Source organism: Eptatretus burgeri, chromosome 11, assembly GCF_056783735.1.
Source record: "Eptatretus burgeri isolate ZD-2024b chromosome 11, Ebu_testis_v1, whole genome shotgun sequence".
Classification (NCBI taxonomy): Eukaryota; Metazoa; Chordata; class Myxini; order Myxiniformes; family Myxinidae; genus Eptatretus; species Eptatretus burgeri.
In genome coordinates this window covers 4,387,276-4,410,367 of record NC_140971.1, presented here as the reverse complement: position 1 = coordinate 4,410,367, position 23,092 = coordinate 4,387,276, and the positions used below count along the sequence as shown (strand labels likewise).

Here is a 23,092-nt window from a genome sequence, read left to right as displayed (position 1 = left end):
GAATAAATAATGTTTTCAGTTGCAATGAAGTAATGAATTGCCACATCACAGCAGGAAAGCCGAGAGGTACGCACGCTCACTCTAAGCTGTCTCGCTTGGGTTCGAATCCCGACCCAGCAATAAGCTGTCATCCCGGTGTCTCTTAGTTTAATAGTTTAAGAGATACTCACAGGCAGGGTGATTCATCAATGTGTTTGCCGTCTCTCAGATGGACATTAAACTGGATGTCACATCTGCTGGAATTGTCCCCATCCTCAATCTCCCCTCTCCCTCGCCAAAATTCCTGGGGTTATGGCCACTCTTGTCATGCCTTCTGTAATTCCTTGCCACAACACTCTTTCCCTCCCCCCTCTACCCCCCCTACCCGTCACATAATAGCATTAACCGTGAAAGTGATGCGTTGAGCAAAATAAATAAACAAAAGCACCATAACAGGTACAAGGAAGTTCTTGTGAACCACCTGCTGTTTCGGTGTTTCCTGATTGCGGTAGTGGTGTCATTGTAAAATTTGATGGTGTTGGTGTGCGAGATGAGGAACTGCTCGTATACATCTGGATACAGTAGTGTCTATGCTCAACAAAAACAACTGCAGTGGAAAGGTTGTGGAAGATTGGTTTCGGAAAGCATCCCGACAACAAACTACATGGCCGCAGTCCCAAATCTTTCTCATGATAATGCTGAAGATGAAGGTTGGTCTGAAAACAATAATGACCGTGATCTTTTTGAAGACTAAGAGATGAATGAAAGGTGTTGTGATGAAATTGGGGAGAGGAGGATGAGTTTGAGGATGTTTGTTCAATAAATGGAAAGGTTGTTAAATAAATGCTGATTGTAGCAATGATTAATGATTTGCATGATCTGGTTTGCAATTTGCATGAATACCGAGAATGGCACTCGGTAGAGCACATACCTATGCCAGGTTGAACAGTTGACGTTGTGGATCTGCATCCGGACCTGAACCGAAATTGAATCGACTTGTTCTTGTCACTTAACCAACTCATCCACCATGTTTCGTCTGAATCCGTCCATAACGTTTTGAGATATTGTGCACAGACAGACAGACAGAGACAGACTGATAGGGATGAAAATGCAACCTGTGTCCACCCACATTCGGAGGTAAAAATCCACAAGTTTTCAGAAAAAAAGAAATTTAGAGTTATTGTAGCTCTTCGTTTAATTTTTGTTGTTAAAAATATCTTAATTTCAGGCACACTGTGCACACTGTACATACAGTACACAGCTCATAAATCCTGTACTCATTTTTTTTTTGGTGAAAATTCCAAATTATTTATACTTCTTCTTGCATTTTTAATTTCGCCGGAATTCCCTCGCCCTTTTTGTCATTTTGGTCCTGGTAAGTGTGCTCGGTACATTTCAAAAATGTGTGCTCTTCAAGAACAAACTGGCCATGCCCATCAAATGGCGAACTGTGTGCCGTGATGGTGGTTTTCGTGCACATAACCTGCGTCATTGAGGTTGTTCCCTTACGATGGCAGATGGTCGGACAAGGAGGGGCAGAGGAGGAACAGGAGACACTGGATGGAAGGTTAATCATTACTCGGTCCAGGAGGGAGGACATGCCAGTAGTAGAAATATGGGTTGGGAAGTTAATGATTGTGTGTCGACCCACAGATTCCCAGAAGGCCTTTGCTGCAATCCACGGTTGCTTAGTTGCAAAGTTGGCCCCAAACCAGCTGGCATGGTGGTAAATCATATACTCATACATTAGATGTAAACCTACAAAAAAAAAGGTACATTTGCACCTGCATGGGAATTCTATCATTGTTACACTTCTTGAATAGTCAGGAAATCTGTCATTCTCCAGATTGGCTGTAAAACAGTGTAGGCCCGAAGGGTAGCTGTGAAGACGAAGCGGCATTGTATGGTATCCCACTTACCTTGAGGAGTTCTGTGAACCTGTAGTGTTTGATTCCCGACTTTACAGGGACGCATCCCATCATGAAGGACAATTTTCTCCAACTGAGAGGTATGTGTATAATAATAGCGACGACGACACAAACACCAATTTGTGAGTCATCGTTCCGCTGGATGTTGAACAGGTAATTGCACTTACCTTTCAGCTGTCAGTAATCAGCTTCTGATTCGTAAACCAAGGAAGGGCACTGCATCACAAAGTGACATTCCTGAAACAGATCTTAAGCCGGGTGTCTCGTGTGCTCTCATTAGTTGATGAATGTTAAATATCCCATATTGTCTTTGATGAAGAGTAGGTAAGTTATCACCAGGACCGTGAACAGATTACTAATTCCTACCAAAAATGATTTGATCGTCAAGCCTGACCAGTTGGTTCGTGAAAGACTGGGGGAGAAAAACTTTCCCCTGTCTGACCCCACAAAAGATGGGATCAATTGGAGCGCTTAAAGTACGATCCACAGTAGCAGTATTTGTAGCAGTAGACAAGCACCTCCTGATTAATTTGGCGATCGGATGAAGTTGGTTGTGACGATCACCAAGACCCCTCAGTGCAAGGTGTTGAAATGGGTCCCAAAGTGGCATTTAACATGCTCGAAACAAAGTTCTTGTTGGTGCGTGTTTTTTTTGCAAGAAGCCTTGCAATCTGTACCTTTTACAGGCAATCGGCCAAATGTTGATATTTTCACGACGACGACAGGTTTTGCACTCGGGTTACCATCTCCCTGAATCGCCCGACCGGCTGCCAGCGTGGCCTTGTATGATGGTCGATAACAAAATAACTCATTGGAGAGATCTCGTAGAATGGCATGGTTCAATTTAATGTTTGAGTGTCAGAGAATTTTGTCACGTCAGGTCAGATTAGATGTGACTTTTTTTTTGTATACCTTGTCGAGGCTCGTGTGAGAGCTAACACACAACGCACAGCAAGAGGGGGCATGAGACAAGAGGGGAGGGAGTGGGAAGGACAAAACGGTGGGGAACAGGGACATCAGGAGATCTGTGGAAGGGAGAGGGATGGGGCGGGGAACATGGGGAATACAACATGGACATTACAGGGACTTTCAGGAAGGAAAGCAGGGAATTTGAAGGAAGTGGGCTTGGGTGGATTTTCGGGGGTAGAAGAGATCGAGGATTTGGATGGGGGATGATAAGAGGTGGTGGTGAACAGCTGTTTTGAAGGCCTGGAGGGAATAATGGGAATGAATAGAGTGAGGGAGTTTATTCCAAAGGCGGGAAAAAAGAGGAATGAAAGAGTGACTTGCTACATGTACCCTGTAAATCTGTATGAATGAACCTGTTCCATGGTCGGGTTGTCGGTGACTAAACCGTCTCCCCCAACAAGTTTTGAGGTGAGGAGGGTGTATGATATGGACACCCAGCAGAATGAAAAGCAAAACCTGTCGAAGGGCGGAGGACCTCCTTGTGAGCCAACGGCCATCCATATCTAGTGCCCAACTCTGTCTGTGGACGTCTTCCTGCAGTTGGGTTACTTCTGATTAGGAGGTTGGTGACAGGATTTGCACTCTGGCCACCGAAAAACCCTTCATTCCATAAAACATTTTAAAAAATGCGAGATACTCTTATAGTCTTGGGGGATTTCAATGAATTGACTGGCACTGATAGGGATGGTTATGAGACGTGTGTTGGTCCCCATAGGTCTGGAACTGTGAACCAGAATAGCACTAAGTTCCTTGATTTTGCAAGAAGTCATGGACTTAGGGTGGCTGCTTCATGGTTTCAGTGCCCACAGGTTCATCGCTGGACTTGGTATTCCAACGCTGGTGGTTTGACAAAGGAGATTGACCATGTCCTTGTTGATGGTCGCTGGAGGATGATCCAGAACTGCGGGGTCTACCGGAGTGCTCAGTTCTTCAAAACTGACCATAGGCTTGTTGTAGCAACTCTGAAGTTGCAGCTTAAATCCTGGAGAATGGTACCATCCTGGCCTAGGCTGGATGTTGGCAAGGTCAAGGATGAGAGGGTAGCTGAGGAGTTTGGGAGCAGGCTGAATGGAGATTTGGGGGGTCTGGGTGCTTTGAGGGATCCTGAAGAGTTGTGGAGTGCCTTGAAGACCACCAGCCTTGATGTTGCCGGTGGATGTCTTGGAACTCCTGGTAGGGCGCAGAAGAATTTTGTTTGAAGGGACATTTTGTCTGACTCGAGTCGCAGGGCCAGGCTGATTGGCAGAGCTGAGGTGTAAAACTGTACGTGTACCCAGGGTGGACAAGGAGGCCTATGTGCGAGGAATCTGAGGGGGTAGAGCATCACCTGTGGTCAAGTGATTCTCGTCCTGCTTACAGGGGAATTCATGCATTGCGTTCATTCAAGCCCGTCCCTCGGTGTACTGCAGTGAGAGCAGAGGGTGGTGTGCTCTTGACCGAGGAGTCCGAAGTGAAGGCCCGCTGGGCCGGTTACTTTGAGCGGCTGTACCAGGCTGATCCACCAGCTGTCGAGTTGGATGTCAGGGGTGTTACTATCCCTATTGCTGACCCTCCAATCAACTATGGTCCACCTTCATTTGTGGAAACACAGTCCACGGTGAACCGGTTGAAATGGGGCAAAGCTCCAGGGATCTGTGGCATCCATACTGAATTTCTCAAGGCTAGTGGAAATGCTGCACTCGTGTCATTGCATGCAGTTCTGTGCTCTGTCTGGAACGCAGGGATCATTCCAACTGACTGGAAAAGGGGCCTTGTTCCTCTCTGGAAAGAGAAGGGTGATTGCCAAGACTGCAACAACTACCGATAGGTGACACTGCTCTCAGTGTCAGGGTTTTCGGTGACTTTTTTTCTTTTATTTTTGGGTTCTTTATAGGTCTTCTTTGAGGCCTTTTTAGCTGTCAGTGCCAGGCAAGGTCTTTGCTCAGATAATTAGTGATCAGGTTCATCACCATCTGCTTGAGCATCAGCGTCCAGAACAGTCAGGCTTTACACGAAAGAGGTCAATGATTGACCGTATCCTTGCCCTTCGGGGCCTCACCGAACGCAGGTGAGTTTCGGCAAAGGCTGCTCGCAGTCTATGCTGATCTCTGTAAAGCATTTGATTCAGTGATCGGGATGCCCTCTGGAGGATTCTTGGTCTTCATGGGGTGCCACCAAAACTGATCAATCTGATGTCTGAACTATACTTTGGTACTGAGTGTGCTGTGCGATGTGATGATACCATCTCTGACTTATTTCCAGTTGTTACTGTTCGGTAGGGGTGTGTACTGGCTCCCACACTTTTCAGCACTTGTATGGACTGGATTCTGGAGAGGATGTTGGAGAGATCAAGCTGCGGTGCATCGTTTGGGAATGTCAAGATCTCTGACCTTGATTTCGCAGATAATGCAGTCATCTTTGCGGAGACTCTGGATATCCTTTTGGGGGCCCTCGAGGTGCTGAATGAGGAGTCGGAGCCACTGGGATTTTGGGTTTCCTGGGTCAAAACTAAGATCCAGGCTTTCAATGACATCTTGGATGCTGCTATCGTGTCTGTGCCTGTTTGTGGTGAGGATGTTGAGGTCACGGAGAGATTCACTTTCCTTGGCAGTGATATTCATGTCTCTGCTGGCTGTGAGTCAGAGGTCAATAGACATCTGGGTCGGGCCTGGGGAGTCATGGATTCACTGGATAATGGGGTGTGGTGCTGCCGGTACCTGTGTGGGAGGACGAAAGTCCGAGTCTTCAGGTTCTTGGTGCTTCCAGTCTTGCTCTATGAATGCGAGACTTGGACTCTGACCACGGAGGGATCTGAGACGGAGACTTGATTCCTTTGGTAGCAGGTCTCTTCAGATAATCCTTGGCTATTGCTGGTTGGACTTTGTGTCCAACAAGCGGTTGCTGAGAGAGACTCAAATGAGATTTGTTACCTGCATTGTCCGTGAGCGTCAGCTGTGGCTGTATGGACATGTGGCTCGTTTTCCTGATGCTGATCCTGCTCACCAGATTCTCTCAGCGAGGGAGCCTCGTGAGTGGATGAGGCCAATGGGCCGACCACGTGCCTCGTGGTTGCAGCAGGTTGATCAGCATCTCAAGGAGATTGGGATGGGCCAGGCATCAACCTGGGAGATGGCCAGACGGAAGCCCCTGGAGTACCGGCGGAAAGTGGACGCAGCGACGCGCTGCTCCGACACATGCTCCCATACCTGACCTGACCTGTCGGAGAATGGCATGGTTCAATTTAATGTTTGAGTGTCGGAGAACTGCATGGTTCATTTTAATGTTTGAGTGTCGGAGAACGGCATGGTTCAATTTAATGTTTGAGTTTTATTTTGATTATTTTATTTTTTTATCTATAATTATAATGGGCAAATTGTTCAGCGATTCAAAGGCCTAATCTATCCATGGTCACATAAGCTCTTGATGAGTAGATGTGAATATTGTGTTGGGATAATAGTTGTGCTAACCCATCCACCCCTCCATTTCATCGTTACTCAAACCCTCACCAAACCTTGGAATGACTCGTGTGATTGTTAAAATGTCTGGTTCATTTAATCACTAATTTTGTGATGAACAATTGATGGATATTTGAGGAGTTGTGTGAATATAAAAGTTTTTAATACCGTGTTCCACCAACTCGGATCTGATCAAGTATGAGTCTTACAGAGCGTCTTTTGTGCCGAAGCAGTTTGTTGACCAGGGTTACAATCCTGGTTGGGTCACCACTCTGCCGAAGTCAGGGCAGGAATTTGGAGTTTGTTCAGAATGCCGGCAATAACCTACCTACTCTTCACGAAGGACACCTTGGGATCTTTTTAACGTCCAACAACTCATGCTGGCAGACGGGGTGCCCAGCTTAACGTCCATCTGAGGGACGATGCGCACACTGATGAATCGACCTGCCCGAGTTCCATTACACTGTGGGAAATGACGTTGTTGGGTGCTGTTCTCCAAACCATGATGACAAGTTGCTCTAATGGCAATATGTGAACAAATCATGATGATCAAATCAGTCTTTACATTCACAGCATATCAACACATGCAGAAACCTGACTGACTGAGTGTATTGACAAAATAATTAAGAGAATGCTTTTAATGTGCTGGTGCTTTGGGATCCATCGTCCATTTGGAAGGTGGTAAAGGCCATGACGGTGTTTGTTATCAAACCGGTGCTTGTAGCTACCCCAAAGAGGTGTGCGTGCGTGTGTGTGTGTGTTTTGACCGTTTGCACCAAGTGGAATGTCTGCGTTATGCTAAGAGTTAGATGGTTGTCAAAATGATGGATTGATCTTTGTGCCTGTCGTCGGTCTGAGCGAAGCTTTTGGAATGGCTGAGGTTCCAGCGATGATGGAGAGATGGTGTCACACAGTAATGTGATGACGTGTTGGCTTACGATGCAAGTGGTGTAATAACAGGTTGGCATGTAATTGTACAATTAGATCTTCATGGTTCTCTTCCCAGTTTGATTTTATTGTTTTTGTATCCTACAGTCTGGATGATGTGGAAAACAAAGATGGTTGGCAAACAACTGCCCCTTGGTTCATGGACATGCCAACCACAAGGCCGACTGGGGAATTTAATGGGTGAATATGCCACCCTCCTCGCTCTTTCTATGCTAAACGGTGGGAGACCACTCCTCATGCCTAAAATGGGCGCCCATCTGAAGTCCATCTTTGAGGTAAGTGCTGCGGTCATGACATCCATGGAATCGTACAGGACACCTTGGCAAGAAGTTCCTCTCAATGACTGGATGATGGACGAGTACAAACACATCCGTGCACCATACGTCAAACTCACGGGCTACCCTTGCTCATGGACCTTCTACCACCACATGTCTTCGTTTGTGCGACGCGAATTCAACTTTCTGCCCCCCCTCCGGGATTATGCAACAGCCACCCTTCGAAAAGCCATGGACGGTCGGAAGTCGGCCACCTTTATCGGCGTCCACGTACGTCGAGGGGACTATGTCAGAGTGATGCCTGATGTTTGGAAAGGGGTCATTGGCGACGCAGATTACCTTCGCAAGGCCATGGATGTTTTCCGCACTCGTTATGCGGATGCTCTATTCATGGTGGCGAGCGACGACATGGCTTGGTGCATGCAGCACGTGGACGTCGCTCGCGGTGACGTGATCTTTGTGGGCAACAACAACCAAGCCGAGCCGCAGAGGGATCTCGCTGTGTTATCCATGTGCAACCACACCATCTTCACCGTCGGTACCTTCGGCTTTTGGGCAGCATACCTTGCTGGCGGCGATGCCATTTACCTGTCAAACTTCACGCTCCCAGAGTCACGGTTCAGGCTTCTTTTTAAAGAAGACAAGGCCTACTTACCAAACTGGATGGGAATTGCAGCCAACTTGAATGTTTTGTCTTTTAGACCCCCATGTAAAGGGCTCAAGTGGTTGTTCAATTTATGTTGAAACAACCTTTAGGAAACAATTACTAGTTATCAGTTAAATGCCTTCAGGTGTGCTGATTGAGGCCTTTGTGCATAGTTGAGTTGTTTTGGACTGTAAATTTTATTTTGAATCAATCAAAACTGGATTCACAGCAAAGGGATTAATGTTATGGATTTCAGAGTGAGATTTTGCCATTTTATTATATGTCAGACTTTTAAGCTGCAATGCCGAACTGAAATAACACAAGATTTAAATAAATACTTGAAAAACCTCCAGTCCATACGATATTCAACTATTCCCATGGTCACTTGATACGTCATGTGGACTGCTGGATCTGGATGGGCCACACACGAGCTTTGTTTAACCGTTGGGAAACTTTTCCGTCAACTCATGTTTCCATCTCATACAGCTTCTGCGCTTCGTCAATTTTGATCTGTTTGTGGACAATTCGTGCAAGAGCCATCTTAGTCATTCATATCGGGAAAAGGAAAAAGCAGCAGCAACCGGTTACTCCAGCACGAAGGGCCAAAAGTCCATTTAGAACCCGCGAGCCTTACAAAAGGGGATAAGTTTTCAATAGGAATATCATTGGGAAAAGGGTTCACTCTGGACCAAGATTTCCTACATGTGCATGGAAGGTCGCTTCCTGTAAATTGGTGCAAGAAAATGGAATTTTATTGAGAAATTACTAAAATTTAACCAAAGAAGAAGTCCACAACAAACAAGCCGACCTGGTAATGTTTTGTTGTCCTGGAATCAAACTGTAATTATGTTTAATCTCACCCTCAGTTGATGATCTTTGACCCTTCAGTTTGGAGGGATGGGGTGAGGATGAGGGTTTATGACACGATGGGATCATTGACGATGTACAAATGTTTCACTCTTAAACGAAGTGGGATGTTCACAGTAACATACCTCGTTTGCCATACTTCATGACGTCTTTCAAAAGCAAAAAGTGTAATTCCGGTTTATTACTTGCAAAATCTAAGATTTTTTCAAGTATATTGGTTTGTCAATTTTGTTATTCTGTCTGTCTGTTTGTCACGTACAGGTCACTATTTGAAACCGATTTTCACGAAACTTCACCACATGGTAGAGTTTGTCATAAGAAAGAAGCCTATTGTTTTTGAGGTCAAAGGTCAAAAGGTCATCATAGGCCCAAGAGTTGATAAATGTTGCTTCTGGGATTCCCATTCAAATGAATGGGAAAAAGGGAAAAACTATCTGACCCAAACCCCAAAAGCTCAAAATGGGAGACTCACTTCCTCCCCCTCCCATACAAGCAAATGAAAAATTGAGACTGATTTAAAGCACTTCTTCCCCCCAACATAATCACAGTCCTTTCATATTTTCATTATACTCAAAGAGCGAACCAACAAATATTTGTCCATGTTCGACTTTAGGGAATAACTTGATTTTCTTAAAACATACATTTCCATCGAGTATATTCACAAAGAATAACTTGGTTCTTGGTTTAAGTATCTTTGTTTAGCAGAGATGAAATTATAATAACTTCTCTTAATGCTCTTGTCTGACCACCTCCTGAGCCACATATCATTTTGAGATTGTAGTAAATTGTTTTTTTCATTGTTCAATTGATAACAATCAAAGTTTTCAGTCCATTCAAGGATTATTATTTTTATTTTTTTTACATCCTCCAAGCTGTTAGCTTACTTCGTTATTTGTTGTTAAATTTATCCTCTTATTTGTTTTATCTACTTTTACCCTGGTTATTTCTTCAATAAGACTTATTTGATATTTCTCACATTCATTATGTTTCCCATTTAAATACCAAGGTTGATGAAATCTTCACTCTTTGGTTTGGTTATTGCTTGGTTCTTTCATTTATAAATCAGTAAAAGACGGCGGTAGCCCGTTTAAAATCCTCAACCCAATATCTTAACACTAACACTTATAAGGGAGACCATTGATTCCATTCTCTAAAATATATCTTTCATCATCAAAAGCTCCTAATGCTTTCTTATTTACCTCTTCTGTATCTAATTGATGTTTATAACTTCATATTAACCTCCGCCATCGAAGATCGGAGGTTACTGTTTTCACCCCTTTCTGTTTGTTTGTTTGTTTGTTTGTGAACAGTATTACGGAAAAACTCCTTGACGGATTTCGACGAAACTTGGTGGGGATGAGGTATGGTCCAAGGATCATGCCACGAGATTTTGGACTTAGTCCAAAATCAAATATGGCCGCTATGACGGCCATTTTGAAAAAATATTTGAATTTTTTTTTTGCATATCTACATGTTTTAAGTGATTTCCAACCCCCCCCCAAAAAACCTGACCTTTTGTCAGGTCAGGTTCGATCTGTGACCTGCTACAGGTACCATGTAAACCTGTACTAACCTGTTCCATGGTCGGGTTGTCGGCGACTAAACCGTCTCCCCCACCAGGTTTTCTGGTGAGGAGGGTGTTTGGATATGGACACCCAGCAGGATTAAAAACAAAACCTGTCAAAGGGCGGAGGAGCTCCTTGTGAGCCAACGGCCATCCATATCTAGTGCCCAACTGTGTCTGCGGACGTCCTCCTGCAGTTGGGTTACTTCTTATTAGGAGGTTGGTGGCAGGATTTGCACTCCAGCCACCGTAAAACGCTTCATTCCGCAAAACGCAAAAACGCAAAAAAATCTGAAAACCCACTCCGTGGGAGTACCTCCTGTGCAGCTTCCCTTCGCAGGGCAGCTCACCGGATGATGGGATTGGGGCAAAGCCTTCGGGACCCCCAATCTTTGATAGGAGGGAAACCACGGGGTAACATCCCTGGGTCAGATTGCGGGAGAGTGTGTCGGAGTGGTGCTGAGGTGTCGTCCACCAGACGGCGGTCTCCTTGGGTTAACCTGAGGCGGTCCCTTCGGGTGGGTGCCTGGAATGTCCTATCCCTAAGAGAGGATGATCACCTGTCTCTGTTATCATCTGAGCTCAAGCGTTTGGACATCGGGATTGCAGCTCTCTCTGAGGTTCGGAGACCGGATTGCGGCGAGATAATGGTGGGTGGTTACACCTACTATTGGTCTGGTCGCTCTGATGGTTACCATACCCAAGGAGTTGCTGTAGCTGTGTCCAATAAGCTGACCCCAATGATAATTGAGGTAACACCGGTCAACGAGCGTATTATGAGATTAAGGATTCGTCACTCCTTAGGTGTCATTTCCCTGGTCTCTATTTATGCTCCGACTGAGGCGAGTGATCTTACCGTGAAGGACGCATTCTACGCCACACTCGAGTCTGTGGTTGATCAGTGCCCCAGACGAGATACACTTCTAGTCTTGGGGGATTTCAATGCATCGACTGGAACTGATAGGGATGGTTATGAGGTGTGTGTTGGTCCCCATGGGTCAGGAACTATGAACCAGAATAGCACTAAGTTCCTTGACTTTGCAAGAAGTCATGGACTTAGGGTGGCTGGTTCATGGTTTCAGCGCCCGCAAGCTCATCGCTGGACTTGGTATTCCAACGCTGGCGGTGTGGCAAAGGAGATTGACCATGTCCTCATTGACGGTCGTTGGAGGATGATCCAGAACTGCAGGGTCTACCGGAGTGCTCAGTTCCTCAATACTGACCACAGGCTTGTTGTAGCAACTCTAAAGCTGCACCTTAAATCCTGGAGAATGGTACCATCCCAGCCTAGGCTGGATGTTGCCAAGCTCAGGGATGAGAGAGTAGCTGAGGAGTTTGCGAACAGGCTGAGTGGACACTTGGGGGGTCTGGGTGCTTTGGGGGTCCTGAAGAGTTGTGGAGCACCTTCAAGACCACCGTCCTTGATGTTGCCGGTGGATGCCTTGGAGTTCACCGCAGGGCAAAGAAGAATTTTGTCTCTCAAGGGACACTGGATACCATTGACCAGAGTCGCAGGGCCAGGCTGAATGGCAGAGCTGAGCTGTTCAGGGAGCTGAGGCGTAAAACTGTACGTGCACTGAGGGTGGACAAGGAGGCCTATGTGCGAGGAATCTGTGAGGGGGTAGAGCATCACCTGTGGACAGGTGATTCTCGTCCCGCTTACAGGGGAATTCGCGCATTACGTTCATCCAAGCCCATCCCTCGGAGCACTGCAGTTCGAGCAGAGAGTGGTAGGCTCTTGACAGAGGAGTCTGAAGTGAAGGCCCGCTGGGCTGGTTACTTTGAGCGGTTGTACCAGGCTGATCCCCCAGCTGTCGAGTTGGACGTCAAGGGTGTTACAATCCCTGTTGCTGACCCTCGAATCAACTGTGGTCCACCATCGCTTGTGGAAACACGGGCTGCGGTGAACCAGTTGAAACGGGGCAAAGCTCCAGGGATCTGTGGCATCCATGCCGAACTTCTCAAGGCTGGTGGAAATGCTGCACTCGCGTCGTTGCATGCAGTTTTGTGCTCTGCCTGGAACACAGGCATCATCCCAACTGACTGGAAGAGGGGCCTTGTTGTCCCTCTCTGGAAAGGGAAGGGTGATCGCCAAGACTGCAACAACTACCGAGGGGTGACGCTGCTCTCAGTGCCGGGCAAGGTCTTTGCTCGGATAATTCTTGATAGGGTTCGCCACCATCTGCTTGAGCACCAGCGTCCAGAGCAGTCAGGCTTTACACCAAAGAGGTCAACGATTGACCGTATCCTTGCACTTCGTGTCCTCACCGAACGCAGACGAGAGTTTCGGCAGGGGCTGCTTGCAGCCTATGTTGATCTCTGTAAAGCGTTCGATTCAGTGAATCGGGATGTCCTCTGGAGGATTCTTGGTCTTCGTGGGGTGCCACCAAAACTGATCGATCTGATGTCTGAACTCTACTCTGGTACTGAGAGTGCTGTGAAGTGTGGTGGTACCATCTCTGACTTATTTCCAGTTGTTACTGGAGTTCGTCAGGGGTGTGTACTTGCCCCCACACTTTTCAGCACTTGTATGGACTGGATTTTTGGGAGGATGTCGGAGAGATCAAGTTGCGGTGCATCGTTTGGCAATGTCAAGATCTCGGACCTTGATTTTGCAGATGATGCAGTCATCTTTGCGGAGACTTTAGACATCCTCTTGGGGGCCCTCGAGGTGCTGAATGAGGAGTCGGAGCCGTTGGGATTACGGATTTCTTGGGTCAAAACAAAGATCCAGGCTTTCGGTGACATCTTGGATGCTGCTGTCCTGTCTGTGTCTGTTTGTGGTGAGGATGTTGAGGTCGTGGATAGATTCACTTACCTTGGCAGTGATATTCATGTCTCCGCAGGTTGTGAGCCGGAGGTCAATAGACGTCTGGGTCGGGCCTGGGGAGTCATGGATTCACTGGATCATGGGGTGTGGCGCTGCCGGTACCTGTGCGGGAGGACGAAAGTCCGAGTCTTCAGGTCCTTGGTACTTCCAGTCTTGCTCTATGGGTGCGAGACTTGGACTTTGACCAAGGATCTGAGACGGAGACTTAATTCCTTTGGTACCAGGTCTCTTCGGAGAATCCTTGGCTATCGCTGGTCGGATTTTGTGTCCAACGAGCGGTTGCTGAGAGAGACTCGGATGAGATTTGTTACCTGCATAGTCCGTGAGCGTCAGCTGCGGCTGTATGGACATGTGGCTCGTTTTCCTGACGCTGATCCTGCTCACCAGATTCTCTCAGCGAGGGAGTCTCATGAGTGGAGGAGGCCAGTGGGCCGACCACGTGCCTCATGGTTGCAGCAGGTTGACCATCATCTCAAGGAGATGGGGATGGGCCTGGCATCTGCCTGGGGGATGGCCAGACGGAGGCCCCTGGAGTACCGGCGGAAAGTGGACGCAGCGACGCGCTGTTCTGGCATATGCTCCCATACCTGACCTGACCCCAAAAAAAAAATTGTTAGAAAAAAAAAAATTTGCAACTTTTTTTTCAACAAAATTTCGATTTTTATTTTTTTTTGCATTTCTACATGTTATAAGTGATTTCCAACAAAAAACATGCCAAAATTATAATTGCGGCTGATTTTGGAACTTCAGGTGGATATACCCACGAAAAATCAATTTCTGTCTCAAGGAATCTAGCTAGTTATGACGAATGAATTGAGTATGTAAAAGGGAAAGTTGCAAACTATAACTCTGTGAGCACTGTTGACGTCAAATTGAATGAATAGGATATCAGGTTCACTTGAGTGACCGAGCAGTATTGGCGGCAGAGGTTTTGCACTCTGCCGAGTGCTCCCCCTCTAGTTAACCTCCGCCATCTTCGAAGAGGATGGAGGTTCCTGTTTTCACCCCTTTGTGTTTGTTTGTTTGTTTGTTTGTTTGTTTGTGAACAGTATTACGGAAAAAACTCCTCGACGGATTTCGACGAAACCGGGTGGGGGGTTAGGTATGGTCCAAGGATCATGCCATTAAATTTTGGACTTTGTCCCCCCCCCCAATTTTTTTTTGCATTTCTACATGTTTTAAGTGATTTCCAACACCCCCCCCTAATTTTTTTTTACCCCATCCCAAAAAATAGAGAATTTTTTTTGCATTTCTACATGTTTTAAGTGATTTCCAACCCCCCTCCAAAAAATTGTTACCCCCCCCAAAAAAAAATTGAGAGAAAATTTTTTTGTGCATTTCTACATCTTCTAAGTGATTTCCAACCCCCCCAAAAAATTGTGAGGGAGAAAAAACAAATTTTGCAAGTTTTTTTTTTTCAACAAAATTTCGATTATTTTTTTTTTTTTTTGCATTTCTACATGTTATAAGTGATTTCCAGCCTGGTGTTGGCGCAGTGGTAAGGGCAGTGGCTTGGGACCCAAGAGGTCCTGAGTTCAAGCCCCGTTGGGACACTGAATTAATATATGTATGTATATGTATATGTATATATATATATATATATATATATATATATATATATATATATATATATATATATAATGTGTATATATATAATGTGTATATATATAATGTGTATATATATAATGTGTATATATATAATGTGTATATATATAATGTGTATATATATAATGTGTATATATATAATGTGTATATATATATATATATATATATATATATATATATATATATGTATCTATATATATATATATATAAATATATATAAAACCAAGTCAAAAACACCAGGGGGGTTGACTCAGCCTGCCATCCTTCCGAGGTCGGTGAAATGAGTACCAGTTGTACTGGGCCCGGTGTATGCCCCAGTTAAAATAGGTGTACCATATTCCTGTGTCGTAAGAGGCGACCAGGGTTGCGTCAGGAAGGGCATCCGGCGTAAAAACCTATGCCAAATCATTATGCGGACAACAAAACGAATTTCCATACCGGATCGGTCGAGGCCCGGGTTACCAACGACCGCCACCGGTACCGGTGGTCAGCAGGGTACCAGTGGAAATTGTGCTACTGCTGGGCGAAGGAGGAGAAGGAGACGGGGGAAGGCGAGTCCGGAGGCAGTGGGAGAGGGGGAAGGGTAGAAGTGTGGAGGTGAGAGTTGGAACTCTGAATGTTGGGACGATGACTGGCAAAGGGCGAGAGTTGGCTGATATGATGGAGAGAAGAAAGGTGGACATACTGTGTGTACAAGAGACCAAGTGGATGGGGAGTAAGGCGAGGAGCATTGGAGGTGGTTTCAAACTGTTCTACCATGGTGTGGATGGGAGGAGAAATGGTGTCGGGATAATCCTGAAGGAAGATCATGTCAAGAGGGTATTGGAGGTGAGGAGGGTGTCTGACCGAGTGATGAGTGTGAAGTTGGAAATTGAAGGGGTGATGATGAATGTCATCAGTGCATATGCCCCACATATGGGGTGTGAGATGGAGTATAAAGAAGATTTCTGGAGTGAGTTAGATGAAGTGGTGGAGAGTGTATCCAAGGATGAAAGAGTGGTGATTGGAGCAGATTTCAATGGACATGTTGGGGAAGGGAATAAAGAGGATGAGGAGGTGATGGGGAGGTACGGTCTCAACAAGAGAAATGTGGAAGGGCAAATGGTGGTAGAGTTTGCAAAAAGAATGGAAATGGCAGTGGTAAACACGTATTTCAAGAAGAAGGAGGAACACAGAGTGACATACAAGAGTGGAGGAAAGTGCACACAGGTGGATTACATCTTAAGTAGGAGATGCAACCTGAAAGAGATTAGTGACTGTAAGGTTGTGGCAGGGGAGAGTGTAGCTCGACAGCATCGATTGGTGGTCTGCAGGATGACTTTAGAGGTGAGGTTGAGGAAGAGAGTGAGGGCTGAACCAAGGACCAGATGGTGGAAGCTGAAGGAGGAAGACTGTTGCGTGAAATTTAGGAGGAGGTGAGACAGGCGTTGGATGGTGGTAAAGATGGGTGGGATGATTGGGCAACGACAGCAGAAGTTGTGAGGGAGATAGCTAGGAAGGTACTTGGTGTGACATCTGGACAGAGGAAGGAAGATAAGGAGACTTGGTGGTGGAATGAGGAAGTACAGGAAAGTATAAGGAAGAAGGGGTTGGCTAAAAAGAAGTGGGATAGTCAGAGAGATGAAGAAAGTCGGCAGGAGTACAAGGAGTGGCGGCGAAAAGCAAAAAGAGAGGTGGCTAAGGCCAAGGAAAAGGCATATGACGAGCTGTATGAGAAGTTGGATACAAAAGAAGGGGAAAAGGATTTGTACCGATTGGCAAGACAGAGGGACCGAGCTGGGAAGGATGTGCTGCAGGTCTGGTGATAAAGGACGCAAATGGGAATGTGCTGACGAGCGAGGAGAGTGTGTTGAGAAGGTGGATGGAGTACTTTGAGGAGCTGATGAATGAAGAAAATGAGAGAGAGAGAAGGTTGGAAGAGGTGGAGATAGTGAATCTGGAAGTGGGGTGGATCAGTAAGGATGAAGTGAGGACTGCTATGAAGAAGATGAAAAGTGGAAAGGCGGTTGGCCCAGATGGAATACCAGTGGAGGCATGGAAGTGCTTAGGAGAGATGGCAGTGGGGTTGTTAACCAGATTGTTTAATAAAGTCTTGGAAAGTGAGAGGATGCCGGAGGAGTGGAGATTAAGTGTACTGATTCCGATTTTCAAGAATAAGGGTGATGTGCAGAGTTGTGGAAATTATAGAGGGATAAAGTTGTTAAGCCACACCATGAAGTTGTGGGAAAGAGTAGTGGAAGCTCGGTTGAGAGGAGAGGTGACGATCTGTGAGCAGCAATATGGGTTTATGCCAGGAAAGAGCACCACTGATGCGATGTTTGCTTTGAGAATGTTGATGGAGAAGTATAGGGAAGGCCAGAAAGAGTTACATTGTGTGTTTGTGGATTTAGAGAAAGCTTATGATAGGGTGCCAAGAGAGGAGTTGTGGCATTGTATGAGGAAGTCGGGAGTGGTGGAGAAGTATGTGAGGATCGTGCAGGATATGTATGAGGACAGTGTGACAGCGGTGAGGTGTGCGGTAGGAATGACGGACCGGTTTAAGGTTAAAGTGGGATTGCACCAAGGATCGACTCTGAGCCCTTTCCTGTTTGCAATGGTGATGGACAGGTTGACGGACGAGATCAGGACTGAGTCTCTCTTGGACCATGATGTTCATGGATGACATCATGATCTGTAGGGAGAGTAGGGAGCAGGCTGAATCGAGCCTTGAGAGGTGGAGGCACGCACTGGAGAGAAGGGGAATGTTAGTCAGTAGGAGAAAGACGGAGTACATGTGCGTAAATGAGAGGGAGTGGTGGTGGTGGTATGGTGCGGTTGCAAGGAGTTGAGGTGGGGAAGGTGGATTGGTTTAAATACTTGGGATCAACTGTCCAAAGTAACGGAGAGTGTGGGAGAGAAGTGAAAAAGAGAGTGCAGGCAGGATGGAGTGGGTGGAGAAGAGTTGCAGGAGTGATTTGTGACAGAAGGGTAGCTGCAAGAGTGAAGGGGAAAGTATACAAGACGGTAGTGAGACCAGCTATGTTGTATGGTTTGGAGGCGGTGGCGCTAACAAAAAGACAGGAAGCAGAGCTGGAGGTGGCAGAGTTAAAGATGCTGCGATTCTCGCTGCGAGTGACGAGGATGGATAGGATAAGAAATGAGTGTATTAGAGGGACAGCGCAGGTAGGACGGTTTGGAGACAAAGTGAGAGAGGCGAGATTGCGATGGTTTGGACATGTGCACAGGAGGGAAACGGAGTATATCGGGAGAAGGATGTTGAAGATGGAGCCGCCAGGCAGGAGGAGAAGAGGAAGGCCAAAGAAGAGGTTCATGGATGCGGTGAGGGCGGACATGCGGGTGGTTGGAGTGTCAATGGAAGATGTGGAGGATAGAGCAAAATGGAGACAGTTGGTCCGCTGTGGCGACCCCTAGCGGGAGCAAGCCGAAAGAGGAAGAAGAAGAAGAAGATAAGTGATTTCCAACAAATAACATGCCAAAATTATCATGCGGCTGATTTTGGAACTTCAGGTGGATCTACCCACATAAAATCAATTTCTGTCTCAAGGAATTTAGCGAGTTATGACTTATGAATTGAGTATGTAAAAGGGAAAGTTGCAAATTATAACTCTGTGAGCACTGTTGACGTCAAATTGAATGAATAGGATATCAGGTTCACTTGAGTGACCGAGCAGTATTGGCGGCAGAGGTTTTGCACTCTGCCGAGTGCTCCCCCTCGAGTTAACCTCCGCCATCTTCGAAGAGGATGGAGGTTCCTGTTTTCACCCCTTTGTGTTTGTTTGTTTGTTTGTTTGTGAACAGTATTACGGAAAAACTCCACGACGGATTTTGACGAAACTTGGTGGGGGGGTTAAGGTATGGTCCAAGGATCATGCCATTAAATTGTGGACTTGGTCCCCCCCCTCCAAATTTTTATTTTTTTTGCATTTCCACATGTTTTAGTGATTTCCAACCCCCCCCCCAAAAAAAATTGTTACCCCCCCCAAAAATTGTTTTTTTTGTGCATTTCTACATGTTTTAAGTGATTTCCAACCCCCCCCAAAAAAATTGTTACCCCCCCCCCAAAAAATAGAGAAATTTTTTTGTGCATTTCTACATGTTTTAAGTGATTTCCAACCCCCCCCCAAAAAAAATTGTTACCCCCCCCAAAAAATAGAGAATTTTTTTTTTTTGCATTTCTACATCTTTTAAGTGATTTCCAACCCCCCTCCAAAAAATTTTTGAGAAAAAAATTGTTTTTTTGCATTTTTACATGTTTTAAGTGATTTCCAACCCCCCCCCCAAAAAAATTGTTACCCCCCCCAAAAATAGAGAATTTTTTTTTGCATTTCTACATGTTTTAAGTGATTTCCAACCCCCCCAAAAAAAATTGTTAGAGAGAAAAAAAAAATTTGCAACTTTTTTTTCAACAAAATTTCGATTTTTTTTTTTTTTTTTTTTTTTGCATTTCTACATGTTATAAGTGATTTCCAACAAAAAACATGCCAAAATTATAATTGCGGCTGATTTTGGAACTTCATGTGGATCTACCCACGTAAAATCAATTTCTGTCTCAAGGAATTTATCTAGTTATGACGAATGAATTGAGTATGTAAAAGGGAAAGTTGCAAACTATAACTCTGTGAGCACTGTTGGCGTCAAATTGAATGAATAGGATATCAGGTTCACTTGAGTGACCGAGCAGTATTGGCGGCAGAGGTTTTGCACTCTGCCGAGTGCTCCCCCTCTAGTTAACCTCCGCCATCTTCGAAGAGGATGGAGGTTCCTGTTTTCACCCCTTTGTGTTTGTTTGTTTGTTTGTTTGTGAACAGTATTACGGAAAAACTCCTCGACGGATTTTGACGAAACTTGGTGGGGGGGTTAAGGTATGGTCCAAGGATCATGCCATTAAATTGTGGACTTGGTCCCCCCCCCTCCAAAAAAAAAATTTTTTTTTTGCATTTCTACACGTTTTAGTGAATTCCAACCCCCCCCAAACAAAATTTGTTACCCCCCCAAAAAATTGTTTTTTGTGCATTTCTACATGTTTTAAGTAATTTCCAACCCCCCCCCAAAAAAATTGTTACCCCCCCAAAAATAGAGAAATTTTTTTGTGCATTTCTACATGTTTTAAGTGATTTCCAACCCCCCCCCCAAAAAAAATTGTTACCCCCCCAAAAAATAGAGAATTTTTTTTTGCATTTCTACATCTTTTAAGTGATTTCCAACCCCCCCTCCAAAAAATTTTTGAGAAAAAAATTGTTTTTTTATTTGCATTTTTACATGTTTTAAGTGATTTCCAACCCCCCCCCCCCCCAAAAAAATTGTTACCCCCCAAAAATAGAGAATTTTTTTTTGCATTTCTACATCTTTTAAGTGATTTCCAGCCTCCCCCCCTCCAAAAAATTTTTGAGAAAAAAAATTGTTTTTTTTTGCATTTTTACATGTTTTAAGTGATTTCCAACCCCCCCCATAACAATTATAAGAGAGAAAAAAAAATTTTGCAACTTTTTTTTTCAACCAAATTTCGATTTTTTTTTTTTTGGCATTTCTACATGTTTTAAGTGATTTCCAATCCCCCCCCACAAATTTTTTTTTACCCCCCAAAAAATAGAGAATTTTTTTGCATTTCTACATGTTTTAAGTAATTTCCAACCCCCCCAAAAAATTTACCCCCCAAAGAAAATTGTTAGAGGAATTTTTTTTGCATTTCTCCATGTTTTAAGTGATTTCCAACCCCCCAAAAATTTTTCTTTTACCCCCCTCCCCAAAATAGAGAATTTTTTTTGCATTTTTACATGTTTTAAGTGATTTCCAACCCCCCCTCCCCAAAAAAAAATTGTAAGAGAGAGAAAAAAAAAATTTGCAACTTTTTTTTCAACAAAATTTCGATTTTTTTTTTTTTTTTTTTTTTTGCATTTCTACATGTTATAAGTGATTTCCAACAAAAAACATGCCAAAATTGTAATTGCGGCTGATTTTGGAACTTCAGGTGGATCTACCCACGTAAAATCAATTTCTGTCTCAAGGAATCTAGCTAGTTATGAAGAATGAATTGAGTATGTAAAAGGGAAAGTTGCAAACTATAACTCTGTGAGCACTGTTGACGTCAAATTGAATGAATAGGATATCAGGTTCACTTGAGTGACCTAGCAGTATTGGTGGCGGAGGTTTTGCACTCTGCCGAGTGCTCCCCCTCAAGTTAACCTCCGCCATCTTCGAAGATGGATGGAGGTTCCTGTTTTCACCCCTTTCTGTTTGTTTGTTTGTGAACAGTATTACGGAAAAACTCCTCGACGGATTTCGACGAAACTTGGTGGGGGAGTTAAGGTATGGTCCAAGGATCATGCTATTAAATTTTGGACTTGGTCCCCCCAACCCCAAATTTTTTTTTTTGCATTTCTACATCTTTTAAGTGATTTCCAACCCCCCCCCCTCCAAAAAATTTTTGAGAAAAAAATTGTTTTTTTTTGCATTTTTACATGTTTTAAGTGATTTCCAACCCCCCCCATAACAATTATAAGAGAGAAAAAAAAATTTTGCAACTTTTTTTTTCAACCAAATTTCGATTTTTTTTTTTTTGGCATTTCTACATGTTTTAAGTGATTTCCAATCCCCCCCCACAATTTTTTTTACCCCCCCCAAAAAATAGAGAATTTTTTTTTGCATTTCTACATGTTTTAAGTAATTTCCAACCCCCCCCAAAATTTACCCCCCCAAAGAAAATTGTTAGAGGAATTTTTTTTTTGCATTTCTCCATGTTTTAAGTGATTTCCAACCCCCAAAAATTTTTCTTTTACCCCCCTCCCCAAAATAGAGAAATTTTTTTTTTGCATTTTTACATGTTTTAAGTGATTTCCAACCCCCCCTCCCCAAAAAAAATTGTAAGAGAGAGAAAAAAAAATTTGCAACTTTTTTTTCAACAAAATTCCGATTTTTTTTTTTTTTTTTTTTTTGCATTTCTACATGTTATAAGTGATTTCCAACAAAAAACATGCCAAAATTGTAATTGCGGCTGATTTTGGAACTTCAGGTGGATCTACCCACGTAAAATCAATTTCTGTCTCAAGGAATCTAGCTAGTTATGAAGAATGAATTGAGTATGTAAAAGGGAAAGTTGCAAACTATAACTCTGTGAGCACTGTTGACGTCAAATTGAATGAATAGGATATCAGGTTCACTTGAGTGACCTAGCAGTATTGGTGGCGGAGGTTTTGCACTCTGCCGAGTGCTCCCCCTCAAGTTAACCTCCGCCATCTTCGAAGATGGATGGAGGTTCCTGTTTTCACCCCTTTCTGTTTGTTTGTTTGTTTGTGAACAGTATTACAGAAAAACTCCTCGACGGATTTTGACAAAACTTGGTGGGGGGGTTAAGGTATGGTCCAAGGATCATGCCATTAAATTGTGGACTTGGTCCCCCCCAACCCCCCAAAAATTGTTTTTTTGCTTTTCTGCATGTTTTAAGTGATTTCCAACCCCCCCTAAAGAAAATTACCCCCTCCCAAAAATTGTTCGAGGAATTTTTTTTTGCATTTCTACATGTTTTAAGTGATTTCCAACCCCCCCAAAAAATTTGTTGGAGAGAAAAAAATAATTTGCAACTTTTTTTTCAACAAAATTTCGATGTTTTTTTTTTTTTTTTGCAGTTCCACATGTTATAAGTGATTTCCAACAAAAAAACATGCCAAAATTATAATTGCGGCTGATTTTGGAACTTCAGGTGGATCTACCCACGTAAAATCAATTTCTGTCTCAAGGAATTTATCTAGTTATGACGAATGAATTGAGTATGTGAAAGGGAAAGTTGCAAACTATAACTCTGTGAGCACTGTTGACGTCAAATTGAATGAATAGGATATCAGGTTCACTTGAGTGACCGAGCAGTATTGGCGGCAGAGGTTTTGCACTCTGCCGAGTGCTCCCCCTCGAGTTAACCTCCGCCATCTTCGAAGATGGATGGAGGTTCTTGTTTTCACCCCTTTCTGTTTGTTTGTGAACAGTATTATGGAAAAACTCCTCGACGGATTTCGACGAAACTTGGTCGGGGGGTTAAGGTATGGTCCAAGGATCA

At 44.4% G+C, this 23,092-nt stretch overlaps 1 protein-coding gene across 9 annotated transcripts in view; it reads left to right on the top strand.

Moving 5' to 3' along the window:
• Window positions 1–8,531, top strand: part of LOC147016346 (galactoside alpha-(1,2)-fucosyltransferase 1-like) — a 38,010-nt gene extending 29,479 nt beyond the window's left edge. For 8 of the 9 annotated variants that reach the window (XM_085844948.1, XM_085844952.1, XM_085844953.1 and 5 more), the window contains one exon: window positions 7,346–8,531. In XM_085844948.1, the coding sequence (XP_085701074.1) occupies window positions 7,346–8,277 (932 nt within the window). In that variant the 3' untranslated portion in view covers window positions 8,278–8,531. The remainder of the gene's footprint in view (window positions 1–7,345) is intronic. The other variant, XR_015049028.1, reaches the window with a different exon arrangement.
• Window positions 8,532–23,092: the final 14,561 nt, after the last annotated feature.